This window comes from Gallinula chloropus (genome assembly GCF_964237585.1).
Source record: "Gallinula chloropus genome assembly, chromosome: 7".
NCBI lineage: Eukaryota > Metazoa > Chordata > Aves > Gruiformes > Rallidae > Gallinula > Gallinula chloropus.
The window spans coordinates 16,780,119-16,801,976 of record NC_140092.1 but is presented as its reverse complement, the minus strand read 5'-3'; the positions used below and the strand labels follow the sequence as shown (position 1 = coordinate 16,801,976).

Sequence of the window (21,858 nt, the reverse complement as noted above, 5' to 3'; positions counted from 1 at the left end):
AGCGGGGGGGGAAGAAAGCAAGCAGTAGCTTTTTGATTGTATAAACTGACAAAATGGTGAGAAAATCACTTTCTTTCCAATTTTTCACCTAAGTTGTGTGAAAAGAGAAGAGAGGTAAGGAAAACTAGGCAATATTTAGCACAGGCTGGTGCTATTTAATAGTATTTTATGGGGTTTTTTAATGGATTTTAAGAAATGCATACTACTGTCATCATGTGCCAAGCCATTAGTATGTAAAGTTGTAGAATTAATTGAAATTACACTAGGCAATCATAGTTGCATCTCTGTTGAATTATTTTTTAGTATAAGGACTAAACCATTTTCTGTAGTATTTCTTTAACTCTTTCCTATAATATTAATGCCTGGAAGATAATTCCATGTGTAAGTGGTGTTTCTTTAACCAGGTGAGGTGGTGCTGCTATATAACAGCTGATGCCAGTAATGCTCCTGTTGCAGAAAGAAGAGAGACTTTTGTTCAGCTGTAGTAGAATGTGATGTGTTGTCCAAAAATAGAAAGAGATATGTCCAGAACTCAAATACATAGATCAGTGTGAGTGAGATCATTGTGGAAAAAGCTTTTACCTTACATGACTAACTCAGTTTTTTATTTACTGCTACCTTTTTTCTTTAGAACAAGTACAAGGTAGCGTTTCTTCTTGTCTCTATGACTTTCTGTACAGAGCTATAAAAATTATCTGCATTTGAGTTAAGTTTGGTGTAGTTCTTAGTGTTCTTCTCTGCGTATTTTGCAGCATTTGATTGAAGTATTGGCAAAGAGATCACCTTTATCCTGTTAAGAAAGCACAGTAATCTTTAAAAAACCCATTCCATCCATACAGAAGTGTGTATGAGTAGGCATATTCCCTTTCTTCAAGGATTTGTATCTCTCCTGAACCTCGCATATGCAAGACATACCTATTTTTGAAATTTTATTCAAAATAGTTCTGTATATCCAGCTGAGTCATTTGCGCTCTGTTGGTCTGCCTATTGAACCAGTTATTTGTTTTTTGGCATAAAAAAGTGTGGGGGTTTGAGCAGTCTGCAATGTAATAAATCACTGGTTTCTATGTTTTTATTATTATTAAAGTTAATTTTTTTCCCCTCCTCCACCCTCCCCTCCTTTTATTTTTGGTTGGAGCTGCATGTTGCAAGCATGACAATCTTTAGAGTAAAAGGCCCAGGTAAAATCACGTTACTCGGTATGCATGAAGGATGGTCATTCTGGAACGGAAAGAATTGAAGGTGGTGTGGGGCTGGTTGGTTCTTTGGGTTATTTTCCCAGCAATTTAAATATAATGTACTGTTACATAATGTAAGGAGAAAATATTTGGAATGTTAAGTTTATTAAAAAATGCATATTGATAAGCATACATTAAACCAAGTGATATAATCTGACCTGCTGTGAAAGGGAAATTACAGAGAGACAAGCCTGATCACGAGGATACAAATATCTGGCATGCAAATATCTAACGTTGTGTAAAAATATTTGGAAAAAAAAATAAAATCAACTGTGGTGGGAGGGGGGGAATGGGGATTTTCCAGGTCCTGAGTGTGTTCTGGTGAGCATTCATCTTTCTGCTGAACTGAGGTGCTCACAAGTGGTCGCTATATTTTTGGATTGGAAACTCCTTGGACAAGTTTGTTCCCTGTACCAATAACAAAGCCATTGTGTGCATTACTGTAAATACCAAGTCAGATAATAAACGCACCAAAAACAATTTGAGAGATTCTGTCTTCTTGTGGGCTGGTGTAGTAAAGCAGCAAAGTTGTCCTGGGTGATGACAGCTGACACACTGCAGCATCTCTTCGGGGTGCTTTTTGTTCCCGTCTCTTGCTGCTCAGATCAATGCTGGAATTGCATAACCACGTTCCTTCATATTGCTGCTCTGACAAAGTTGTGGCAATGGGTTGGGGAAGTAGAAAAGATGAAACAAATGGGAATGGATTTAGTAATTATTTTTCGGCCTCATGTGGGGAAGTACAGCTGATTTATTAGATGTTTGTCCTGGCGTTAGCTACTAAAGGAGGAAATGCTACTAGGCAGATAGCACCAAAATTTGTTCTTCTATGCTTGATTGTGGTTTTAAAGCACTTTAAAGTTTGAGTTTGTAGTCTCAGTAGTTCTGGCTCTAAGCTTATCTGCTGTTTGCCAGCTTTTTGGAGAGTAATAAGCCCATGTGTTGGGTTAGAGCATAGATGTGCTTGGTCTGAGGGATGTTCCTGTACCGGGCAGTGGAAGCCTGATGTCTGTGTGGCTGCTCTCTGGTGGGTGCTTTAGAGTGAAGTATTCTTGTATGGATGGTCTGTGGACAACCCTGTCCTCAGTTTCATTTAGTTCAGATACCCCTCTTTCACTGTGATTTCATTCTGTTACTAATTGTTATTTATGGGTGTTTGAGCAGCTCCCTTTTCTTGCTTTATAAAGGTAAATTTGTACTTTTATTTGCTCTTCTCATTCAATTAAACCAATGAATTGCTCTGAAGAATTATAAAATGAAGATACTGTAGTGTACTGTACCTACTAGGAGGGGAAAGGCAAGGTCAAAATTACAGAAAAATCAAGTCAAATTAGTTAAAATGAGACATGATTGCTTCTTCCCAATAATAGTTGTGTTAATGAATTATTTGGATTCTGCATAAAAAGGTTTAATGTGCCATGCTACCGAAAAACAGGTTTCTGATGTGGATTGTTTCTCAGTATGAGCTCTGTGATACCTTAAAGTTAGCTGTAAGTTAGGCTTAGTGGCAGCTGTGTAGAAATAAGTCATACTGTGGGAACTGTTCCTTAATTCAGCCAAGTACTATTTCATCTAAATAATTGTTTCTCATGCAGTGACTTCCATAAAATTGCCAGCAAACCCAGAAGTCTGCTGAGGTTTTCTCTGTGTTCTGTATGCTGTGGCTGAATCTCCTGAAGCTGCAGGTTGAATGTCTCCCCCACTTGAGGAGATTGGTATGAGCTTAAGGAGTCAAGATGGGCTTGTGGTTGGGAATTCACAGTACTAGTGCTGAAGAGAAGACATCCTCCATCCAAGGCCAAGCTGGCTTTGCAGCTCTTAAGACTTCAGCTTTCATTTGTTCTTATTGTCTGTTACAACAGGGTGAACCAATATCTCTAAAAATTGTAATAAGGAATGAATTATGGTTTTATGCCTCTTACCAGTATTATAAGGACAAAATACTTGTTGTTTTACATCAAGCAAGTTGAAGATTTTGCATCAGTGCTTTTGCTTCTGCCTCTTCCCATGCTTTTCATATTATTCAATTGCTTTAAGAACAAAACCACTGCTTTCCTCCAGAGGGGACTTGGTTTTGTTGGGTAAAGAAGTAAATAAATCCAGGACTGAATTACCCTGTGTGGGAGTTACTTATATGCAGTGGCACTCCAGAAGCATGGAGGAGCACCCAGTCTGTTCCCAATTGTTTGCACACAAACAGAAAGTATAAGGGCCTAAATCAGAAGGTATAGAAATAGAGGTATCTGGAGAAGCAGCTGGAAAAACGCCAGGAAGAGCTCTCGGCACAAGGGGTGCCACCCGTGCTGGTAGCCAAGGGTGGTTATCAGGCATAAAGCCGTATTCATGCCATTTTTGGGCTGGTTTCTGACTCACTGTTTGAATGACAGCATTGCTGAAGCGCTGAAACATGCACAGTAGAAGCTGGTAACCTTTCTGTTTTACAGATGTGTCTCGGAACCCAGTTGTGGTGCCCAGGGTTGTTCTGGTAGCACCACTTCTGCCCAGCAAGCATCCTTTTTGTCCCATTGGCTTTATTCTTCTCGGACAGCACTTGTGAGTTCTGTTACGTACGCGGAGCCGGGCTTCAGTCAGACTCGACATCTTTGGCTGTAGATCCAGGGAAGAGGGAACAAAGGCAGCAAAATGCAAGTCTTAAAATGCGATGTCTCAGGGGGGTGGGGTATTTGCTCTGTCATTTGCAGCTTCCGGAGCCACTTACCTCTTGGCGTGAGAGCTTTGCTTCAAACGGCTTGCAACAAACCCCACGCCCCTCCAGCTCTCAGGTGCTGGGGGTCGGTCACGGCCGGGATCGGCGCCGGGGCAGGTGCAGCGTTCCCGACTGCCCCTGTCCTCCCGTGCCGCGCTTCTTCGCACGGGCGGACGGGGCACGGTAGGCTTGTGTGGCACTGGCGGGGGCTGGGACCGCAGAATCACTGCGGGGAAGGAGCTGGAGAAACCTGTCGCCGGATCCGGGAAAGCTTCTTCCCGCTGGAGCGCCCTTCCCCTCCGCTTCTGTTGTGTAGGCGGCAGCGCCCGGCGCCGCTTTCAGCCTTCGTTTTGGAGATAAGGAGGATGGACTGAGGAAAGGCAAGGCTTTGTGCTGCGCAGCGAGCGTTGTAGTCCCTGTGGGCGCGAAACTTCCTATCCCTGGGGTGAAAAGAAAGCCTTAACGTAACGTAAAATCAAGAGCATCCAGAAGGCAGGAGGGTCCACCTGCGCCCAGGCACCGCGGATGGATAGACCCGGGAGCCCGGCCTGGGCTCGCCATCCCCCGCCCTGAACTCCGCGCACCAGCTCGGCGGGCCGGGAGCACCGGTAGGTCTGTGCGCTGGAGAGGCTTCGGATCGCTCCAGCCGCAAGCGTGCGTCCGGGCGGCCCGGGAGCTCGCCGGCAGCCCAACGGCGCTGCGGGGACAGCCCCGACACCTCGGTCGCGGCAGAGCCCCAACGAGCCAAGGTAAGGGCTACGAGGAGTGAGCTCCGCGGGCTTCTTCCCTGCAGAGCGTTCCTGCCTTGTCACCTGAAGACCTTCGCGGCGTGACGAGACATCCCTTATCGGGGGGCGGGGGGAGCAAAGGCTGTGCCCACCTCATCCGCCTTCCCTGAGGGACGGCTTTAGGGCGAAATTAGTAAGTGGGCTGTCACTCAGCTTGTCCCCAAGGGGTAGAGCCTTGTGTGCAAAAGGGGTGGGGATGTGGCAGCTTTCTAGCGGAGGTTTATTATTATTGGGTGGAGGAGGGGGGAGGGGGAGTCTGCCGAGCAGACAAAATGCAGAGCCCCCCCCGCCCCGCAAGTGTGTATGTGCGGGAGGCGGGCGGCCGCGACTCGTCAGACACAGAGGTAGAGAAGGGCGTGGGGGGACGGCCGAAGTGGAGAGGGTTCAGCAGCAGCCAGAGCATGCTCTCCATGCAACAGTTCCCTGCCCTGCCTGCAGAGGAGGAGCGCTACCGGCAGGTTCTCTCCGCCAACCGGGTAAGGCGAGCCCGGGGGTGCTCTCCTCCGCGCGTGGGGCCACCCCACGGGGCAGGGGCCTTGCGAATGCGGCCGGCTCCACCGCTCGGAGACCCTCTGGGGTGCGGGCGGGGGTAGCGCTCTCGGGGGGACATCCCCGGCCGCCGCCGGGTGCCGGACAGGAGAAGGGGAGCCCGGCCGCCGGTCCGGCGGGGAATCCCCGTGCGCCGCACGCAGACTGCGCTGCCAACGCGGGGCCGAGCGGCAGGTTGCTCGGGCAAGCGGGAAAGAGGCGAGCCCTGCTCCGAGCCCCACGATCTGCCCTAGGGGGAGCGGACCCGAGGCTCGCAGGCAGACACTGTGCCCTGTCCCCGGGAGGCGCGGCCTGGGGGGCGGCCGCGGGGCAAGTGACTCCCCGCGCCCAGCCCGTCTCCGTGGAGCCGTCCCAGAGCGCTCCCGTGTCGAAACTTGCGTGGCTGTGCGGGAGAAGCACCGGGGACGGTCGAGTTCAGAGGCGCAGGGTGTAGGTGAGTCGCGGGTAACAGCCGCCCGTTACTAGCGTTTCACGAAGAGCTTAGCGGCGCCCGCTCCCAATTCTCTCACAAAGTCAGCAGGGAAGATCAATGGGGCTGATGTGCCTCCTAATTGCTCCGGCGCTGGAAGAAGCGAGAAGTTGCGCCGAGCTCGACGGCAACAGGTCCGGACAGGATTTGCAAGAGCAAAGTTTGTGCTTGACGTCCCCCAGAACGGCAGCGGCAGCCCCACCGGCGGCCGGGCTCTCGGGGAGATGATGCACCGTGACCTGTTCCCCGGCGCGGTAGCTGCCTCCCGGCGGCAGCGAGCGGTGGCTTCACCCTCGCGTCGGATGCAGCCGTGGGTTGGGTGGAGGGGCCCCCTTCTCCCTCTTCTTTCCCCCCCGCTCCCCCGGCTGTCCGGCAGGATGGTACCGCAGGACCCCACCACCCGCGGGAGGTGGCCATACCGTGGAGAGTCGCAGATGGAGTCAGTCAATCCTTGCAGGGAGAAACAGCGTACCTGTGGTTGCAAGAGTCCGAAGGGGGGTATCGCAGGCTGTCCCAGTCTCCCAGCGCACCCCGTGGGAGGAGGGATGAGGAGGGCGGAGAAGCATGCTTTGCCTGCTCTTATGGGAGAGGCTGCACGGGATGGGGGAGCCTTGTACGAAGCGACTGACGCGTTAGTGCCAACTGCGGGATCAGCCCACCTAGCCTGCCCTCTACCCGGGGAGCAAGTGCGCTCCCCGGTATCCTCGGTGCCGGTGGCGCTGTCACAGGCGGGGCCGCGGGTGAGCAGCGGGGCCAGGGGGCAGCCGGGCCAGGGGGCAGCGCTCCCGGTGGCGGTGCCGAGCCCCGCGGCGGGCGAGCGGGAGCGCCCGCCGGGAGAACTGTCTCTTCTCTCAGCCCGGCGGACCGGCGACGTGGTAGGCAGGAGTGCTGGGCTTGATGCTGGAGCATCCCAAGGGAGGGCGGCGGAGCTTCCCGCGCTGTCGCACCGGTCCGCGTGCGACCGAAGTGGCAGGGCAGCCGGTGCCACAGGCTTGTAAATCCGGCAGCATACTTCGGCCGGGCCGCTGCCTCGCTTGATTTAAAATGCAGAATCCTTGGACGCGTTTCATGGCAGACGATTAATTATTCAATCTTTATTTTAAATTATTAGCAGTCTGGCTGAGATGGTGAAACCCTTAAGTGAAATCAAGTATCTAGAGCTTTTAATGCATTCACGGGGCCTCTTGGGAAGGTTTAGCTTTCAGCAGTGAAAATATGGGAATGGATTTTTCCATATGGCCACTTACATCCTTCCTGTGTTCCTAGAAGATGGGCCAGACAGCAGGACTGAATTGTAATTCCTCACTTTTGTTCTTGTAAGAGATGCCTTGGTTGGAGATCTCTGCTATAAGCTTCTTGGGTACTGTCCCACAGGCAGCATCGAATTAGTGTGTCTCTGAGGTAATCCTTTAAGGGAACAATCCAAGGTTGTACAGAACCATTCTGTTTATGTGTCTCTGTAAAAGGTGGTGACATCTCCTGAGTGTCTTGGCTCCTTGGGAGGACATGGGAATCCTGACCAATGTTCCTTAGACAGGAGATGCTCCTGACTTTTTTCCTCTCCTCTGTCAGCCATTTACTGGGTACACAGGCAGCCCATGGGGAAGCCTGGCACTTCAAGAGCACTTATAATTGTCACTCAGCACGCATTTTTAAGGAAACCACTAGTACTCACTTTCCTGAGAAGGCCCTTGGGGCAGTGAGCCAGACACCACCACAGCTTGCTTGCCCAAATAAGAGGAATTTTCCTGTATCCTATTAGTATCTGACAGGACCACCAGGACAAAACACTGTTTCTCCTCAGTCTTTTGGATCTGGGACCAAACGTGCACTTCCTCTCTGGAAATGTTGGCTGGCACTTGACTGTGCCTGTGGTACATAATTTGAGTGTGCAGTGAGTAAAAAGTAGAAGGTGGTTTGAAATGTGTCATGATTAGCTAGATCTTCTATGAAGTGTGCAACACACAGAGGGCAATTTAAGATATCTGAATTACTGTGAAGCTGTTAATTATGTATAAGATGATGTCTGCAGATACACATGGACTGTTAACAGTGCCAGTAATTACTTAAAAATGCAGGATTACTTGAATGTAGGAGCTCCATTTTTTTTTCTTTGCTAAGCTGATATACACATTTAGGTCTTAGCACGCCACTCCCTCGAGGAACATTAGTGTCCTGCTGTTATACTAAATCCATGCATCGCCAGACACATAATTTCTTGTCATTACTTGCATGGCCAAGCGAGGAGCATGTGCAGAGGGTGAGGTGGATAAGCACCCAGACAGAAATCTCATTTACCAGAAGGGGAAAGGGTCCTTCCAAGAGAAGGCAGAATAGGCAAGGGAATGTTGGGATGGTTACACCCAGTGAAGAAACCCAGTGGCTTCTGCTCTCAGTGCTCTCACCCATCTGTTCTAACCAACTAACACTGAACTCTAAATAAGCCCTTTGTACACAAGCAGGAAGACAGTGCTTCCATCAATGTGATCTAAAGACCGTTTGGACTGCGAGTCTTTGCCACGCTGAGGACCAGCATATTCAGACCATTCCAATATAGCAGGCTCAACGTACTACAGGCACTTCTTACTTCTTTAAGAGAGGGGAACTTGGACCCCACCTGGACCACAAGGCCCAGGATACCAGGTTATCTGCTTTCAAGCTGAAGAGCATGTGCTGTGAGGCAGTTACACACAATGGCACTGTCTCTTGATCTGGTCAGGTTTTAAAAGATGGCAGTTAACTTTACATTGTGTGGGAACAGTCAAATCCTGTCAGCGTGTGGTATCCTTGGCAAGTGCTTAGAAGGCCAGATGAATGCCAGTCAGGGTCTCACACCACTTGCAGCAGAGCAGTTAGTTCTAGGCTTGCACATGCAGCCTAGGTCCTTCCAAATGTAGTGGCCTCATGGTTTTTAAATGCCTTCAGGACAAAGCAGGGGCTTGAGGGGGCAAGTCTGATTAAAATCTGAAATACTAATGTTTCCACTTTGTCCTAATTTCTTTCCCTACCAAAAAGAAACAGACCTCACAAATGGCAAGCTGGGTAAGTACAGTTCTCCAGCGCCAGAGGAGGAAGGTGGCTGATAAACCTCTTGTGAAGTGACAGCTAGTCAAATGAGGACAAGGAAAGATTAAAACCCCTTTGAAAAGGTCTTCACATAGAGAGCAAGCTCTGAAGACAGTGACCAGACAGACTGTAGCTTGAGTAGCCTCACTGGCTCTGTATTTTTAATCCTAGTGCCCCTCTGCAGTCATTTTTTTGTCATGGGAGTGTGTAGTTTTGTACAGAACTGTCTTGGTTGCTGGCTTCCCTCCACCTGCTGGGATCTGTAACTGGGGGAATTGATACGTGTGTGAGGCGGGTCCTTGCTTCCTGAGAGATTGCACGAGGAAAAATGTTGGGAAAAGAAGAAATGAGAGCCCCTGGGCCGTGCCTAGGTCGGTTGCTTCCTTGGCACACGTCGCAGCCTCCGTGTCCTCCGGCCGGCCCGGACTGCCCCTTCTCTCCAGGCCGTGAGCAGCGGCGCAGAGGGCGGAGGAGCGAGGCAGGCAGCCAAGCGCGGGTCAAGCCGGGCGGTGCGGCGGGACGCAGAGCTTGGGGTTTCCCTGTCAGCCGCGTTGACCTGCTGTGCTTGAGGGACAGGGGGCGTCGCGGGGGGTGCGGAGGTGGTGTTCTTTCGTGGGTATCTCTCCCAGTCCGCAGCCCCGAGACAGAAGAATATGACGCCGATCGCATCCTTTCCCTCTGTCCCCCGCCCCTCTATAAATAACTCTTGCGGGGCTGACCTGTCAGATTCCCCCGGCAGCTCGGATCCCCTGACCCGGGCCGCCGGCAGTGGAAAGTCTGAATGTAAAAAATACCGAAGTAAAAATAGAGCAGCCGGGCAGCCTCTCCGGCAGGTCCTAGCGCCGGGGCCCGGTGGCTCTCGGTGCCGCGGCGGCCGCGACGCTGCCCGCTCCCCTCACCCTAACGGCTGCCCTCGCGCCAGCACGGCTTCCCTCAGGCGAAGGGCTCCCCCGCACCCGGCGGCGCCTCTCGCCAGCGCTCCATCCCGGGCGTCAGGCCGGCCTAACGGTGAATTCTTTCCTCCTTCTCTGCCTGACGGAAGCACAATTCACTTCTGCTGTCCCGCTGTGGCACAGACAGCTCGCTTCCAAGTCATGTTTTCAATTTCGGCTTGTCTTTCTAATCAGCAAACATGAAAGACACAGGGGTAATGGCTTAATATCCTAAAGGTAAAAATAATAGTGAGTTGACAATCAAGCAAGAGCTTGCTACTTCTAAAGGGGGAGAATCTCGATACCTGTGAAATCTGAATTAGATTTCATTCCAGACTTACCTTGTGCAGAGGAGACTGCTACCCTGAAGGGATAGATTCTCCTCAGTTGCGGTTTCAAGCCACTTAAACTTAAAGCAAGGCTTGTAATGATTTATTTGTGCATATGCTGGTATTTCTGGCTGGTTTACCTGCAGAATCTGAATACCCGCAGGTTAAAGCCAGCGAGAGATCAGAACGTGTTGCTGCTGTGCCTTTTCCTTCTGGTGCATCCATGTTGTAGCTCCTGGCCCTCAGTGCCCACAGGAGCATGACCTGCTCAGGATGTGGTGGTGGGGTGCCCCAAGCTTGCAGCCAGGTGCCTGCACAGCCCTGGCCATCCTGCGGGGTGGGGGGGAAGACAGGAAGAATGAGTTCATGGGTCAAAATAGAGGTTGGGAGATCACTTACCAATTACTGTTGTGAGCAAAGCAGACTTGAGGGGAGGAAATGAGTTATTTACCGATTAATATAAATATTTAATCACAGATTCAGGTATCCTGAAACCTCTGTGTTCGTCTCTCTTCCCCTATCCCCCTTCTATCAAGAAGGGATGAAATGAATCCAGCTGTACTTGAGTTTCTTTTCTTCATCTCCATCACTGTAGTTGAATCCCTGCAGCATCTGCTACTTTGGGTGCCACACAATTTCTAATTTTCTATTTTTGTTCATGTTGTTTCCAGCATAAGGTAGTTTTTAGAGTATGGCCCTGTAGAAGATGAAAAGAGGCTGTTAAAAGATACTGTCAGAGCTGCTGTGGAATGGTTTATGCTTTGATGATTCAAGCCCTGTCCTTCATTGCAAAGTATGTCTCTCACAATAGTATGTATTCTGTGGGAACCCAGCCTTTGCATACCTGCTAAATCAGTGTATATTGTTGGCTGGGATTGGTTGGTTGTTGTGGGTTTTGTTTGTTGTTGTTTGGGGTTTTTTTTTGTGTGTATGTGTATGTGTGTACATGTTTGTTTGTTTTTCCAGAGAGGACACAGAATTTGAGGCAGTTTTGGAAAAAAAATTCCCTCATAAAATAATCCGTGGCGGGAAAGCTCCTGTAAAACTGTGGGAAAGAAGATTGTTAGGTTGCATCTTTGCAGGTGCTCCCTGAATTCCAAAGCTCACCTTTTCTTGCAAAAGAAGCACTTTTTCTATTGGATACATGTCATCTTCACTCAGTCCTTGGAGGTAAGGAAGTGAAGATAGCCATGAGATTTCTTCTTTAGGACTGCATCAGAGTGCATCTATTACAATTCATGTGTCATAGTTCAGATAGAGTTCAAGATCAATGCTCAGTGAATGGTGCTCATGCTTTCAGACTGGCTGAGCAGTGATTGTCAAAGTATGTCTTCTCTTCCTCAAACCCGTAACACTCAATTCTGCTATATACAGACTGTAGTGTTTTAAAAATTAATGTGCTAGAATCTTCCATGTCTGATCTATTTGAGGCCAGAGAATTTTAATTCAGCAGTGATTAAGCAGTAATAGGTATTGCCCAGAGCACTTGCCATTGCTCATTATCTCAAAGAGCTCCCAGTTTCAAAATAGCCCATACTGTCACTCCAATATTGCTGAAAGTTACTTGGAAGTGTTTCAGACTCGGGAAGAATTTCCTAGGAAAATTTTTCCCCTTGCTGCCTCCGAGTGATGCAGTAAGATCTCTCTTATGTGCTCCTTGCATTGTTCATTCCATTGGATTTCAGAATGTAGTATTTCAGAATTTCCAAAAGGGCATTCTTTCAAAAATAAAACCACTGGTAGCAACGAGGAACTTTCCATCCCAGGTCTCTCAGTCTTGCACCTCTGCATATATATCTGTAATATATGGTTCTGTCTGCTCTGGACTTCCATGGGTCAGTGGTGTGACAGGGAGATTTCTTCCATTGCTCCTGCTTCTGATGTCAAATCATTTGCTGAATATATTATTTTTCCTATGTTAAAGTTGTCCCAGAACCAGTGGGACTTGAAATTATAGAAGCAGAACATGCTACAGATACCAGGCTTTCTCCAGCCTCCTGCATTTTCACATCTTCAGGAAGAAACAGATGTCTGAGCCCACCTTGCCTGTACATTTTTTGCCATCATACAGTGTTGGGTGACAGATACTGTTGAGAGGCAGCTCATTGTTTGAAAGATGCTAATTCTGTGCACATACAAATATTGTCCAAATGGATAATATAATGGAGAGAATATTTGGAACTGTACAGTAAGTAAGTATCTTTCTTTTTAATCTTTTTTTCCTCTTTCTATTTAATTTGTAGCCGTCATGTAACAAAAGAATTATGCAGTAAATGCCTTTTTTAAGCTTCAGTTTGTCTCTGCTCAGCCATTTTAAAGGTGTAAGTTTAAGTAATTTGTAGTGCATGTAGACAAGGCTAGAAAGGAAGTCTGAAATGACAATTGAATGTGTTTAGAAGTTACTAACAATTCTCCTTTTCCCCATAAAGTCAGAGTATATGGCATAGTGATGGCAGTGGTCTGGAAGGGCTAAGAACCCAGATGGTTTCAATTTGCTTTCTCCTCATCATAGAGATTTCCAAAGAAAATATGAATGGGAGGAAAGCTGGCATCTATTCTAGGGATTAAAATTTAAATTGAATAGTCCTAGCCATAAACACAGTAGGATTTTTCTTTCTTTTTTTTTTTTTTTTTAAATAATCACTGGATTGTTATTGTTTCACTGACTTAGAAGTTAAAATCCTTATGTGATCCATAAACCTTTGATACTATATCGAAGTAATAATCAAAGGTGTACACCAATGTAAGTGCCTTGTTAACCCACTTTATCTTGAGTTTTCTGTATCAGCTTGTTTCATAACTTCAGCAATAATGAATAGGTTTAATCTCTCACCTCCTCAGTTATTTCTGTCAAGATGTCCTGGTAGTTTCAAAAAATATCCTTCTCTTTCTTTATTTTCTCCTGCTGAGGCAAAATGTTCAAAGATGCATTGTTTCCGAACAAATCCTACTGAAAAATGAATGAATCACCTCTGAATTTTGTAGGTAGTAGGTTATCAACCTGTGAGACATTGTGTAAATCCATTTTCATCTCTGGGAGGAGGACAAATAAATATCCAGCTATGTTGAACAGATGAAGCTTTGCTCTGACTCTAAATCATGTCTTTTCCTTTGATTAATATTGCTGCTGCTCTTATCCTTGGTCCAAGAGTTAGTATATTTTTATTCACAATTCAGAAAAAAAGTCAGCAAAGTTAACATTACACATTCAAATAAAAAAAGTAATTACTTTCAGGCAGCTGTTTAAAGTACGAGTAATCTATACATTTTAGAGAAAAATGAAAAGGAAATGCACGAAACATAAGGACACAAATGCTTCTAAGAAGATCTTTGCACTTTGTATAGCTTGCATTCTAGTTTAGCATCCAATTCATGTAATTGAAAGCTTCTGGTTTTAAATAGTAGTTAGTTACATGATTGTGTAGTCAACAATGAGCATGGTACATACATGATGTACTGCTCACCTTCAAGTTCAGAAGGCTAAGCCTTTGGATCAGGCAGTAATAGAGGGGAAACAATTATGAGGTCTAGTTGCTCTGTGTGGAATGGGGCTTCTGGTAGGATTTATACAGGCAGTGACTGATACACTGAATGGGAGTTACAGGGTAGGCAGGATTTCTTTTTCTGCCTTCTGGTTTCCTAGGCTTAAAAGCTGCTTTTAAGGGGAGTTTTTCACTCCCTTTAGATGTTATTTTCCAAAATCTTTTTGTTGTCAAAAGTTAGGCCATGTAACATTTTTTTTTAAAATTTTTTTTATGGTTTCCAATTTTGCTGTCTGCTGTTATTGGCTCCTGTACAGACCAATAACACCAGAAATTGAATTGATTGTTATTGAATGATTATTGAATTCCCAGCAAAGCAGGAACCAGAAGCGAGGACTTTGTTACTCCCCTACCTGTTGCATTGTGATTCTCATCAGCGTACAGCCAGAGACTTGCCATTGCTGCTCTACTTGCTTAGTGAACCTCAATGCAGAGAACATCTGCATGGTCAGGAAGGCATTAGAGTGGTCTCTGGGTGTGTTCAGAAAACCAGCATGTCACTGTTGAAACTTTCATGAGTAATTTTTGCAAGCCCTGGAAATTTAAAGAAAACTAATAACCCCTAAAGCATAAATTCTGCCTTAACTGAAGATTCATTTCCCCAAAACACTTTCCTACTGCCTGCTGAGGCTGAGGTAGGCTGAATGGATGCTCATGTTCTGGTATTGAGAAATATCAGATAATGCTAACCACAGCCTAGTTCTTAAAATGAATGTCTTCTAGACACATTAGTTTTTGAAAAATTTTTGATATCTTCCATATGTCTAGTAAATCTTGCTCAGCTTATGAAACATGGCAACATCACACGTCTTTGCCACCAGCTGTTAGTAATAAAGAAGAGAGTGCTTAGAAATGTAGTAAGTTTGCCATCAGCTGAACTGTTTCTTAATGTGAGTGTTCTTGAAAATTCAGTAAAGTTCCATTGTAAATATGGGAAGCATCCATTGTTGTAGTTGCAAGCTTACATCAAGGAGATGATAAATAATATAAACAATATATAATTTTATAAACAATTTACATTTATACCAAAGTAGAATCATTATTCAGCAGCACTTTTTTTTTAAAAAAGAAATTCAAATATCTTGCTATTGAAGAGGTGATACTACTATTCTCTAGTAGTCAAAAATATCCTTTTTTTTCCCCCTCTTCCAATTCCAATTTTGAAGTGTGATCAGTACTGACCCTATATGATGGTTAAATGGTGTGCTTGATCCTCATTTTAAAAGAGGTGGAGAGCAGTTAATGTTATCACACCCAGGTACATGGAACTTGGCGGTAAGTTTGTTGAGACAAAATCCACCCTGTGGTGTTCCAGTTATTTGTGTGTTTGAGGCTTCAGGTGAAAATGTAGGTCAGGGAGCATAAATGTGTTTCAGGTTTCTGCTTCTGCCAAAAGAATCTGGCTGGACTCGGCACCAGGCACCCATGAAATTTTTCTTTTGGAAAGATGCACCCAGCTTTAGATGACATCTCCCTGACAGGGATACTGTGTATTTCACAGTGGTATGATGACTCAGTATGTTTACATTTCAGCGGCTAAAATAGGAGTATTTTATTTCATGAATGGGAAAGGAGGTCTGCTCATCAAAATGAACTTTGAATGAATTATGTCATCAATTTTTTGTAACTTGTCTGAGGATATGGAATTTCCTGGGAGAAGTTACAGGTTTACAGGGAATTTGAACTGTCAGGAAAACTAGCCCATGTCATTGCACAAATAGCAATTCAGGTGATAACATGCTTCTTGTGCTTCTTGCCTTGCTGCATGAAATGTTTTTTTTTTATTTGTTTTGAGCTTTTTTGTTTTGTTTGTTTATTTGTTTGGGTTTTTTCCCCCTAAATTGCACTACTTCCTTTCAGAATGGCTATGCTTCCCCCCCACCAAATTTCTGCATACTGGAATGTGCTACTTGTATTTGCAGACGAAAGCTGCTTAACACTTGTTCTTTAGTTGGTCCATGTCAGTTTGGCTTGCTGATTGCTGTAACACTGAAAATTATTATGTAAAACCTTATTTCCGGTAACTTTTGCCTGTTACTGTTTATAGCATGTGCCTTTGCTTTACCTTTGGAGGATACATCTTACACTTTCTATTTGTTATGGCGACAATTAAGCATGACACTAAGCATGGTGTTACATTTTTTTTTGTGATAGTCAAATAGAAGTGTATTTCTGACTCCTAAAAAAAAAAAAAAAAAAGTAGAACATTTGCAGCTTCTGCTACTTACTCCCAGGCATCTAAATATTGTGAGTTGGCCAAAAGAGGCTGTAAGAGTAAGCAAGTTTAAGTTTGTTTATACATGCTGTTGTGAGTTTAAACATTGATGCTTGACACGTTCAGTTTTTGCTCTGTAGCCATGAGAACTGGGAATCATCTTCCCTTACAGGGAAGGGAAATCTTTTATGGATGGTATGGTCACATGAATCCAATATCTAGAACATTAAGACCAACATTATAAGAGTTGGTAAAATCACAGGAGCTGACAACAGAGCACTGCTTCAGCGTTAGAAGAGGAATGCTATTAAGGATATAGAAAGAGCTGCAGATATTGTTCATAATCTAACCGTATTTTCCATACATGGCTTGGCTGGGTAGCAGATTCCTCACCGGCATCATGAGTACTTCTACAAAGCCACCTGTTTACTGCCCCCTAATGACATTCTTTCTGCATTTCACGACAGGACTTGTCTCCGTTTCTTTCCAGCATAAACAACACTACATAGTAATTTGGTGCATGGCTTGCTCAAGATATTCTGATGCTTCTGGTCCAACAGTTGTCTTCTACATTCCTCTGTAGAGAACCATCATGCACAGAAGATACTGACAGTAGGCTGTTAGCCCTAGTGATATTTATTTGGAGAACATCTGTTAAGTTTGTGGTGACAACAGCAGGCGATCTTTTTGTCAAGTGCTTGTACCATGATTCAGGCTATTTTATAGACTAGTAACTTAGATAGTTTTTGTGGCTAAAAGGAAAATTGCATGCTATCATAGGCTTTTTACCCATAAATCTTAATGTAATCTGTCATTTCTGTGCTTTAATATGACAGATGTTATTGAAATGACACCCATGAGATCAAATTCCCTTCATATCTTGCAGAAGATACACCATGAATTTTGGTCTTTCTGTAGTCAGATGGGACTGTATTTTTTTTTTCCATCTTTTTTTTCTGTGTTTTCAGAGAATCAGCTGTAAGCAGTCTGATCCAGCAGTCCTAGATAAGCATAGGGCTTTTTAAAAATCCACACTGAAATTAGCTCAGAGTTACTTCATGGAGTGTTTCTTTTACTGCAGTCATTACTGAAAGAATGGTACTCAGGTAAACAGTGGTTGATGTCATTTCATTAGGGAAAGAATTTTTAGCTGTCAGAAGAAACACTCTGATGTTTTTAAGTATTCTGAATGTATTCTTTTTTAAAACATAACCTGGTTGTATTAAAAGCAAACGACTTGTTGCCTTAAAACCAGACACTGACATTTCCTAACTACAGTGCACACATTATTTAATTCAAAACCATTTTTCTTGAATAGAGTTTTCTAACAATAGTTGTAGAAAGAGAACTTGCACCAGTCGTCTTCAAGTATTGAGAATATGTTTTGGTCTGGTGCTGTCCTAAATTTATTTAAAACCAAAATCTCCAGCATTTAGGGTTAGTTTCCTTCAGTCTGCTCTCAATATTCCCTTGGAAAGGGATATAGATGTGTATCTACAAGGTACGTTAGCCTTACAGGTTTAAAGAATGATTCAGAGAAACTATTGACTACAGAGAGAGTTGAGGGAGAATGCTTTCTTATCTTGGCTACTAACCTCGAAGCTTGAAGCCAAGTGAATAAGCATGTAGTACCCCTGTTTCCTTCTACAGGCCCCTTTTTCTCTGAAGATTCTCTTATTTATGCCTCTATTCCATTATTTATTAGAACTGAGAGGACAGTGAAGATCTGAAGTTTATGAGATAACATTGGTATACTAGAACACTTAAATCTGGTGTATATAACTATATTTGGTGGCGAGGAAATCAGTACTAGGGAATATGTAAAGAATAGGTATAATTAATTTATCTACAAGTGGCCAGGCGCCCACTAAAGTGGTCTATCACTCCCCTCCTTAGCAGGACAGGGAGGGGAGAAAAATAAGATGGATAAAACCTTGTGGGTCAAGATAAAGGCTGTTTAGTAACACAAAAAGAAAAGGATGCACATGAAAGCAAAGAAAAAAAACCCCAAAGGATTATGATCTACTTCCTATCAGCAGGTGCTTCTCACTTTCAGAAACCAGGGCTTCAGTCTGCATAGTGCTTGCTTCAGAAGACAAATGTCATAAATTAAAAATGCCACCCACACTTCCCCTTTCATCCCCCTTCACCCTCACCTTGTTTTTTCTTCTTGTCTTTTACTGCTGAGCAATTGTCATATGGTAGGGAACAGTTCTGTGGTCAGTTTGGGTCAGCTGTCCTCTCTGTGTCCTCTCCCAAGATCTTGCCCACACTTAGGCTACTGGTGAGGGGGGAGATTTTGGAGAGACAGCCTTGATGTTGGCCAGCAGTGCTCTACAGTAGCCAAAACATCAGTGTGTTATTAACACCTTGCCTGCTACCAATACATAGCACAGCACTACAAGGGCTGCTATGGGGAAAATTAACTCAATCACAGTCTGGCCTGATACAATAGGACATTACATTAAATTCTCATTATTGATATAGGAACCATTAGCACTCTCTCTAGTTTTATTTCATATTCACCACAGAAATTGATGGTAAAAACCTCATGTAGATGTTCAAGTCATGGAAAACTGGCAAAATTGGAAAACTGGAAAAAATAAGTTTATGCTTGCTAAGTCATCAATGATGATTTTAAATAGGTTTTGTGTTTTTCATGAGGCCTTTCCTGTAGAAGGCAAAAATACAATATGCTGTTTAGTTGCTTATAAATATTTACTTTGCTGTTATACAAAACTAATAATTCATGGTGTTCAGAGAAGCAAATTCCACAATCCCTCATTTTTTTATTGAGAAATCACTGCAAACAAATTTGGATACAACAGACCCTTTTAGTAACTGTGGCAGTAAGTTGCCAATGCAAAGTTTGAGGCTTGTTGCTTTCAGAAGTTGGCAGGAAAGAGTTTGAGGTTCTCCTTTAGTATTAACATTCACTTAAAGTAGCTAGCATCCCCAATACCACTAGACTTAGAAAAAAAATCTCACAGAAACAGAGGAACATAAGAAGATCGTTGTTTTCATTGGTACATGTTTAATATTTCTTCTAGGTTAATTCTGAGGCATCTGTACAACAGTAGTGGCAACTCTGCTCTCTGTTATACACTTGTACTTGGAAAAATACAAAATATTCAATATCATCTCCTCCTCACAAGAACAGTAAAAAAATTGTCCATGAATACTATTTCTGTGATTTTTCTCGATTATATGAGAACAAAATTTTGTTATTTATTGATAAAATAAGTTTTTTTACTCCAAGGCAAAATCTTTGGGGGTCCTGGGTCAGAATTAACCTTGTATTACACTGGGCACTTTTGCCTGGGATTTTCCAGAAGTGCATTTTAATTGGGAGTCATTCCTTTAGGAAAACAAGCAGGATCTTAGGTTTGTTTCTCTTGAAGAAACTCAGAGTCAGCTCCTGAGTGCCCTAATCACTGGGCTGTGTGGTGACGGTCCTGCTCCCTGGCCCAGCAGAGCTGTGACTTCAGGAGATAGTGTGCTCTGATTTATGAGGAGTTAATGTTCAGGTGGTTGTGATACTCTGCTGAGTTGCAGATCTAATTTTTAACTGCTTCAGGCTGAAGAGGGAATTGAACTCAACAGCTCCATTTCCCGTGGGAGCACTGTAACCACTGCACTGTTAGAAAGGGCAATTTTATTGCATTTTCTTTTTTTTGGCAATGCTTTCAAAAAGAGTTATGGCAGCTGTGTTTTGGGAGATCTGTGTTCACAAATGAGCTGTGTTATTACTCTGTTACCTGCTCTCAGACCCCCCTAAGGGTGCCTAATTCAGGCTGTGCAAACCAAGATGATGGCATTCAGGGAAGCCTGCCCTGAGTATCTGCTAAGCTGCTACATTCTAGCATGATGAGGAGCAAAACTTCAGGCAGACTTTGAAGAATTTAGTATGAAATGTTGGCAAGCATGGCCTGCAGGAAGTTACGAAGTCAAGCAGGGATTGTCTAAATGTTGGTTGGATTTAGGTTCCTACAAGTCACCTAAGTCTCTATCTGTGCCTAGAAATTTGAGGTGTTACTTGGGTAACAGCAGTAATTTAGTTTAGATACCCTGAAATCTTGGATTGCAGCATTTGCAATTTTTGAATAAACTGTTGATTGAGAAAAACACTCAAGATGTTGCAGAATGATGGAAAATTACACTGTAAATCCCTTTTATGCCTACAGTCTTCTCAATCGAGGCAGGAAAGTGGGCTGTGAGGTTGGGGGATATAAATCTAGGCTCTGTGTAGCAATTCCTTAAGAAATACTTCAACTTTCATTTGTGTCAGTCAGTCTGGTAACCTGTTCTTCACAGGAAGGCACTTACAGCAGAGTCAGCCAAAGGCATAACCCACAGAGACTGGCATTTACAAGACCAATAATATATATGCTGTAGACCTCAGTCTCTTGAGGTTCTTTGGGCAGAGGCTGTCAGGGTAATGGATGCATTCACACTCTTGTGTCCTCTCACGACCAACTTCAATGTGATTGATCTTCCAGACAAAGAGGATAAACTATTAGTCATCCTCTGGGAAGACATTGTCTGGAATTAATAATCCTATCATCCATTTTCACCTTATCATAGGAAAAATTGTACATATTTTTAATCAATTTTGAAGAAAAATGTATTGACTTCATAAGAACAGTTTTAATCTTGCTATTAAATTTTCATTTGGAATTCTGTTTCTTTAAAGAATATGACATTTTCCCAGTATATGAAATCATAGTCTTAATGGAGTTGTGTTTTACTATAAATATACTACATATGTTAATATAAAAATACATGGTTAGGCTTTTGCAAAGGTTTGAATTTTTGCACTTTGTGCAGTTCAATTGAACTAAGAAAATAAGTTTTCTATCTTCCTCTATATTCCATTTATAGAACAGAAAATATTAGTTGCAAACTCTACAGAATGCTGTGATAAGTTATAATTTTGTAAAGTATTTAAAAATGAGACAGCATTCTCGTGCATAGTAAGTGGAATTGTCCCTACTCATTCTATGATTATTGCTTCTATTGTCACTTAAAGCAGAGATTATAATGGTTACTCAGAAAGTTAAGAACACGGAGCTCTCAAATAATTAGTAGTGGATTATTTTTAATAATAAGCTAAGCTTTATTTAGCCTTATTGCTTAATTTTGCTATGGATTTTACATTTTTTTCAAATGAAATGACTATCCAACTTTCAGTTTGTCAGAAATGTTTAGAAATGTCAGTGAAGCTGTAAGTCTGTGGATATTGGGTGAACTACATTAAATTACATGGGTTACACGAGGCTGTCCACCATAAAAGAAGTTTACATGCTGCTTTTCCTCAAGAGTCCAAAAGCCATTTATTGTAGATTGTTGAATCATATAGCTGTTCTGTGTAATGGGGAGGACTTCTGTTGAAAACTTACATGTTACTAACTGACAACAGATTGATAAAAATGTGCTCTTCTTCTTTCCAGGTCTTAGGAACAGATGAAGATAATATGGGGGATGGGTGCTCTCAGAAACTGGCTTCTGCCAAGTTCCTCCGACTTTTGCTCCTAATACTGATTCCATGCATCTGTGCCCTTATCCTTTTGTTGGTGATCCTGCTTACCTTTGTAGGTGAGTGCTAATGGAGTAAATAGATACATTTTTAATTAAGGAGACTAAAATTGAGGCTGCATTCTCAAGTGTTAATGTAACTGTGGACATAGAAGATATATCTTAGCACACCAAACTAATCTACCTAGTGACTTAATAAGTTTTGTTGCAGATAAATAAGTATGCTCTTTAGATTTATATATTAAAAATGGATTTAAGAGGAAACCTTTTCTAAATTTCTTGAAGTAGATTTTTGAGGAGTGCATTATCTTGAGCATGTATATAGATGGTTTTCAACAGTTATATTACAAGCAAAAAACCGTATTTATATTAGAACTTCAGATCACTGCCAGTGGAATGTAATATATATTCCTTTATGTCACATATTGGTGTGCAAATCTGATTTTTATTTTGGAGTAAAGTTAATTTATATATAGCCACAAGTCTTT

General features: G+C 43.7%; 1 protein-coding gene across 1 annotated transcript in view; it reads left to right on the top strand.

The window, feature by feature from the left end:
* Nucleotides 1-5,134: 5,134 nt before the first annotated feature.
* The window catches only part of CORIN (corin, serine peptidase), a gene marked incomplete at its 5' end in the record, with an annotated part of 115,056 nt that continues 98,332 nt past the window's right edge, over nt 5,135-21,858 (top strand). The window contains 2 exons of the mRNA XM_084266622.1: nt 5,135-5,209; nt 21,286-21,430. Of these exons, the coding sequence (XP_084122748.1) occupies nt 5,135-5,209; nt 21,286-21,430 (220 nt within the window). The remainder of the gene's footprint in view (nt 5,210-21,285; nt 21,431-21,858) is intronic.